Source organism: Aplysia californica, unplaced genomic scaffold, assembly GCF_000002075.1.
Source record: "Aplysia californica isolate F4 #8 unplaced genomic scaffold, AplCal3.0 scaffold01139, whole genome shotgun sequence".
Lineage (NCBI taxonomy): Eukaryota > Metazoa > Mollusca > Gastropoda > Aplysiida > Aplysiidae > Aplysia > Aplysia californica.
In genome coordinates, this window is record NW_004798409.1 from 144,805 (window position 1) to 151,387 (window position 6,583).

A 6,583-nucleotide genomic window follows, 5' to 3' on the forward strand; every position below is an offset into this window, starting at 1 on the left:
TTCCGGCCATTCAACAAAGTTTGGAGACTCGCTGTTCTGGGGCAAATGAAACGAATTATTATGGTTACCGTATTATAATAATAATTATTATAATTATTATGTACATTGTATTATTATTATATACATGTATTTTATAGACGGCCTAAAAAGTTGAAAGGCGATAATAACCAAACACGACTCTCTCGCGAAGACAATGCCGCCGTCATGAAATAAGGCTCTTGTCAGTTAGATAAAATGGTAGAAACCGATATTTTCCCTAGGCTACCGTTGCGCAATTTTTAAAATTATTTTTTTTAAAAAGTTGGATTCAACACCTTTCATGTCCATTTAAAACTCACTTCTGTGTTGATTTTACAGGAAGAAAAACTTTTATGAAAGGCACAGTAACGCAAGTTTGCAGATTCCAAAAGACACTCAATCCCACCTTTGGAAGTCACCAAAGTTTGGTAGGCCTATTCATTTTCTCGCTCATTTAACCTCTGGCACCAGACACACACCCGTCTCCTTCAGTCGAAAATATCTAGACTTCTATTGAAGGTAGATGGATCCTTTTTTCCCCCAGTAGCTGCCATCAAAATGGAAATTTGAGATGATACCACAGTAACGCCATAAGATCTACCCAAAAATTGACGAGCGTCTGAAAACATTGTGTCGTCATGCCCTTTTTTTTTAATGATGTGCCTGGCTGGCGGCTGGTATTCGAGTACTCAAGACATCCGGTTGTCAAGAAAGCCCAAAGCGAAAACGAAAGTAAACTAGGCTGGTAAACTGGCTTCTCCGGTCTTTCGCTGTCAGTTTTTAGAGACCACCCCTTGATCTGGAACGTTTTCATGATTTTCATAGTTTGTATTTCAGTATGGTATACGATTATCGTAGGCCACGTAAGTGAGAGTCACTCAGCAGGACTCCAACCAGACCACAACCACAGACACCAGCAGACTGAAGTTGACGAAAATTTGGGTCTTGTTGAGTTTATCAACAACAAAGATCATTCCGAGACCCAGAAGAGTGGGTGCAAGTCGAGAAGAAGCTGCCACGGACAGTCTGTGTTTTCCTCCTTCTCTTACGGTTGTCTGGATGACAAGAGAGACTACTGTGATCCTTTGACAGATCCTTCACTCTCAGGTGCAGGTACAGCAAGTTGGGAACGGTTTAATACCATTTTGGGGACTGGGGCAGATTGTCTTGGTTAGGCTACGTCTCATTTTGTAAGGCATTTTAGTGCCCAAAGTTTGTTGAGTCTAAAGGGTAGTAATATGATTAGATAAGTATCTTTGAAATTCCTACGAATAGTGAACTTCTATTGGCTAAATAATGAAACGGAGTGTCTTCGTATAACCGGGCACCTAGTCTCAGTATCTACATACATGGTAACTGGGCACCTAGTCTCAGTACGTACACGATAACCGGAATATGAAAATAAATCAATATATCTGTCCTGTGCTGTCACTAGCTGAAAAAAAGAAGAAATGTACAAGTACAAGCGTCTTGTCAGGCTCGCCATCGTGACCGGTCAGTGAACCTGTGCGTGCCCATCACCTTACGGTTGGGGTCACCAATGTTCGTTCAAAGTCTGTGCGTTGCGAAGTAGATCTATAGGGCTCCGGAATGTGGGGATTGTTGATTTTTTTTTTTTAAAGGTACAGCCGGGGGAGGAGTGGGGATGAAGACAACACCGGACGACAAAAACTGAACTTGGAGTTGTGGACTGCCCGGTTACCGTGTACGTGACACTGAGACTAAGTGCCCGGTTGCCGGTTACCGTGTACGTAGATATTGAGGCTACAGGCCCGGTTACCGTGTACGTAGACACTGAGACTACGTGCCCGGTTGCCGGTTACCGTGTACATAGATATTGAGGCTATATATGCCCGGTTACCGTGTACGCGACACTACTGAGACTAGGTGCCCGGTTACCGTGTACATGGACACTCCGATAATGAAAAGCTTTCTGTGTCCTGCAGATTTTGATAGGCCAACTAACTAATATACATGACTAGCTGGGCCCCCTTTCGATGAAAGGAATGATCGGTGCATTAACGTTAGCCGAAAGTCATTGGCTTATGATATTTACATTCTACTGGAATGGAGCAATAAATCTTGAGAGATGCAAAATTAGAAGGTTTAGATCTATACTCTCAAAACAGTGCGCACGGTTAGTGAACGGAAACCTCCTTTTTAAAAATTACAGAGACAGAAGTGTCGGCCTAAAAAAGCGATCGGCGAAATAAAGAAATTTAGCTTTTTGCAGCAAAACTGTCTCAAAACTGAAAAAACGAAGGGCGTCAGGATCTGGAGAATATTTTAAAGAATGTTTTGGCGAAAACCGCATGTCGATCGATGCAGCTATTAAAAAGCCTTTTGAATAGCAAAATTCGGCCACCACAAATAGATAATAGACATACATATGTGCCCGCTAGACATGTCTAATTATTAATAACTTTCTCCTGTCCCTGTAGTTGTTGTTGGTCAATTGTGACATCTGATGTTGTTCATTTTAATTTTTCTGGATAGACAAGATGAAAATACTGTCGGTATTGCCTCTATGACGGCACCCAATATTGAGGAGAAAAGAGACCTCCTTAGGAAGGTGGCAGTCTTACACGCACACAGTATCATTTATAATTTATATAGAAAAATCTCAAAGATGGAAAAGGGAAGTGTGCAGATGATTGTCTTATACTGGTAGCTGTTAGACAAGTCTGAGTTTGATTGTAAGCAAGTCTGTCCCCATGGTTTTATGCGGCCCGCATAATTTAGAAAAATTTGATCTTTTTTTTTCATAGTTTCTGATTATTTTCCTGTATCATTCTTGTTAAAATTAACAGAATCGCATAATTTCACATTTTTGGACTCAGTTTGCATAATTTCAGAATTTTTTTGGGTATAAAATGACGGAAACAGGCAAAGACATTTGGTAAATTTTCAATCTTGGCTCTATTGTAAAAGACTCTTTTGAGGACTGGTGACAAATCATGTGTAAAATGTCACCCAAGAAAAATTTACTTCCTGAAAAGGAAGATCCAGTGTTGAAACACATTAAAGGGTGTATATGACATGACTTCCTGTAGGTGTTGTTACTTTATCTAGATTTTTGTTTATATATGCAGTTAATAGAGTAAGTGAATATACATATATATATATATACGATTACTCTTGTAAATGATATATATTTTCCTTAAATCACTTCTCATCTTCTCAAGAGTGTAAACAAAATGCTTGTGATATGATGGACAAACACCTGATTACGAATGAGTTGAAATAAAATGTAAAAATATAGGGACCCATTTAATAAATATAAATGCCTTAAGATTTTCTTTGTTCCTTAGAGTGTACCGGGGACATGGCGAAAGAAACAGATGACAAGTCGTCTTCATCGACAGCTCTAGCGGTTGTGTTATACGACGAGTCTAGAATCCTTCCGCACGAGAAGCCCAGTAGGTCATTCCAGCTGGCAGGGGAGGAGTTTGTGATACAACAGAACTGGATGGGTCATGGAGTGGCTGCAGTTGTTTGGGACTCTGTGAGTTTGTTCTACATCTACTGTATGACTTTATTATAATATGGCATGTATATATGTAAAAAGTTGTTCCCGCATCCGATCCGGACATTGGGGATTGCCTTGTTAGTGAGACAACTTCCTGGGCCTTCGGTATATCTGTCCCCATGGTTTTATGCACCCCGCATAATTTAGCAAAATTTGATCATGTTTTGTATAATTTCTGATTATTTTCCTTCATCTTTTTTAATATGATAAAATTATCAGAATCGCATAATTTCACACTTTTGGGCTCAGTTTGCATAATTTCAGAATTTTTTTTGCCTAAAACGATGGGGACAAGTGTAGGCCTATTGTGGTAGGGAGGCTAGTTCCTTTCCGCGCCGCCTTTACTTCCCGTACTTGAAGTCAGGTACTCATTACTGCTGGATGGGCAGGAGGGGATGAAAAAAATCTGTGGCATGTATTCATATTATTTCCTTACTATTTAGGGGTTCTTTGTTTCCCTTCTCTTTGAGTGTAGATTTAGTTTAAGTAAGAGTTCTTTAAGCAAAGACCTACGAAAAAATAAATGCTTCTCTCTCTGTTCATGGCACTCCTGCATGTAGCATACCCTAGTGAACAGTGGCAGTGACAGCGAACTGTGGCCTTAGGATCTTAGTGAGAGCAGTGCTGGGCTATGGTGTTAGGGGGGAGGGGGGAGGGTGGGCCTGGGACCGTCCCCGGGGTTTTATGAATTTATGCATCCCGCATAATTAGCCATATTTGATAGTTTTTAAAAATAATTTCTGATTATTTTCCTTTATCATACTGTGTTAAAATTAACAGAATCGATTAATTTCACATTTTTGGGCTCAGTTTGCATAATTCAGAATTGTTCTTGCATAAAATGACGGGGAGAGGCCTGGGGAAGGGAAGAAAGAGATAGGGAAAGTAAGTAAAAGAGAGAAAGAAATGGATTGAGAGGGAGAGAGAGAGGTGGAGAGAGAGAGACTTGTGATCGACTGCCTATATAAAAGTATATATATACAGTATAGTTTATAGACCACAAGGTCAACCCTTTTATCTTTCAGCATCTTCTATTCATACTACTACTAATAGTACTACTTTCTACTATTTACTGTTATGGAACTTATATTAAGCTTACTTGTCGATGAAAATGCTCCAGAGGTCTACTAATGCATATTTTTACGGTCAAGTCTTTTAACCCTATCCATACGCCCTGAGGTAATTTGGTACCCCCAGGGTTGTATTCTTCACATTTTAGAATACCTCTAGTGCCAATATCTCTTTGAAACTTTCAGTATTTCTCAAAAAATCATTTTGACAGACTGCTATGCAAAGCGTACAAATCGGATTAACGAGTAAATTTCCTTTTTTGGAAAGTAGCGGCACAGAGTTCCCTATGTCATGGATACGATAGTAAAACACGATGTACGGATAGGGTTAAGTGGTGGCACAGAGTTCCCCATGTCGTATGGATACGATAGTAAAACACGACGTACGGATAGGGTTAAGTGGTGGCACAGAGTTCCCCATGTCGTATGGATACGATAGTAAAACACGACGTACGGATAGGGTTAAATGATGGCACAGAGTTCCCCATGTCGTATGGATACGATAGTAAAACATGACATACGGATAAGGGTTAAACCTAGTGAATTTTTTCACCATTTCCAGGCTGTTGTGTTGGCGGAGTACATGCATACACATCCGCAGCTGGTGCGAGGAAAAGGAGTCCTGGAACTGGGGGCTGGGACTGGGTTAGCTGGTTTGGTGGCTGCGTCTTTAGGTGAGTGGAGTATAACATGTGTCAGCGCGCTCTGATACACGCATCCTTCAGACAACACGTGTGGGTAGTTGGTGGGTGCTCTGGTTCGGTTTGCTTCTTCTTTCCTATCAATCGACTATTGTGGGCTTGCTCAATCACTGCATTACTCTCTCTCTCTCTTACTTTTTATACATTAATGAGCCTTTGTTCCTGCTATAACCGGTTGGGCTCCGATGAGGCCCTGTCATTGCCGATAAGTTTTAATAGAGATAAAGAGTAAGAGTGGGAAAAAACGGGGATTTCAAAAATCCCTGTTATTACCGGGCCTGTTATATATGGTTTCCACTGTACTTTTAATTTTAATAGAGACAAAGAGTAGGAAAAAACGGGGATTTAAAAAATTCCTGTTATTACCGGATCCCTGTTATTACCGGGCTTGTTATATATGGTTTTCACTGTACTTTTAATTTTAATAGAGACAAAGAGTAGGGAAAAACGGGGATTTAAAAAATTCCTGTTATTACCGGATCCCTGTTCAGGTCAGTTATATATGGTTTTCTCTGTATCATATTTGTTGAGAAAATTGGGGGCCAAACTTGTTTACACGCATCGTTGATCTACTGGCAGGAGCTGAAGTGGTCGTCACTGAGCGGGAGGAGGCTATGAACCATCTCTCGTCTACGGTGGAGAGCAACGCGAAAGGGAAGTCGTGGAAGATCTCCGCCCAAGTGCTGGACTGGAGGTCATCGTCGTACGATTCGTCGGACGTGCTCCCGAACTGTGACGTCGTGCTGGGGGCTGACATCATTTACATTGAGGACACGTTTCACGACTTGCTGAAGACTCTCAAGTCCGTGGCGGCGACGGCAGACACGCTGGTGTTACTTTCGTGCCGGATACGCTACGAGAGGGATGAGCGGTTTTTGAACATGCTGCGGGAGTTTTTTGATGTTCGGGAAGAATTTTTCGATGAAGAGAAACAGATCAGGATATATTCTGCTCGAAGAAAAGTGTGACTGTGTGTGTGTGTGTGAGTTTTGGGGGTTTGAAAAGTATATTAAAAGATTAGCTCTATTGCTTTTTTGTCACTGTAAGTTGTGTTGTTTTGCTGATCCAGCAGGGTGCAAATCACCCAGCTGTGAAGTTGACAAACGCAGGGTCACAAGTGGGTGGTTGGCGGGTGCTCTGGTGTGGTTTCCTCCTTCTGTCCTATAAAAAATCTATCGTCTCTATCTCCTCTCCTTCTTTTTTGTGTTTGTTACTCTCTTGTAAGCCCTCTAATCTTCGGCACTTATATGACCTTATTATTGTGT

General features: G+C 41.1%; 1 protein-coding gene across 2 annotated transcripts; it reads left to right on the top strand.

The window, feature by feature from the left end:
• The first annotated feature begins 690 nt into the window (after positions 1-690).
• Positions 691-6,358, top strand: LOC101861333 (protein N-lysine methyltransferase METTL21A). Of its 2 annotated transcripts, none has more exons than XM_005111867.3 (4): positions 691-1,131; positions 3,330-3,523; positions 5,180-5,291; positions 5,898-6,358. In XM_005111867.3, exons 1-4 carry the CDS (start codon positions 831-833, stop codon positions 6,284-6,286), a joined length of 996 nt encoding a protein of 331 aa, XP_005111924.1. In that variant the 5' UTR covers positions 691-830; the 3' UTR covers positions 6,287-6,358. The 2 variants fall into 2 exon arrangements, with proteins under 2 accessions (XP_005111924.1, XP_005111925.1); XM_005111868.3 differs by having other exon boundaries at positions 691-1,125.
• Positions 6,359-6,583: the final 225 nt, after the last annotated feature.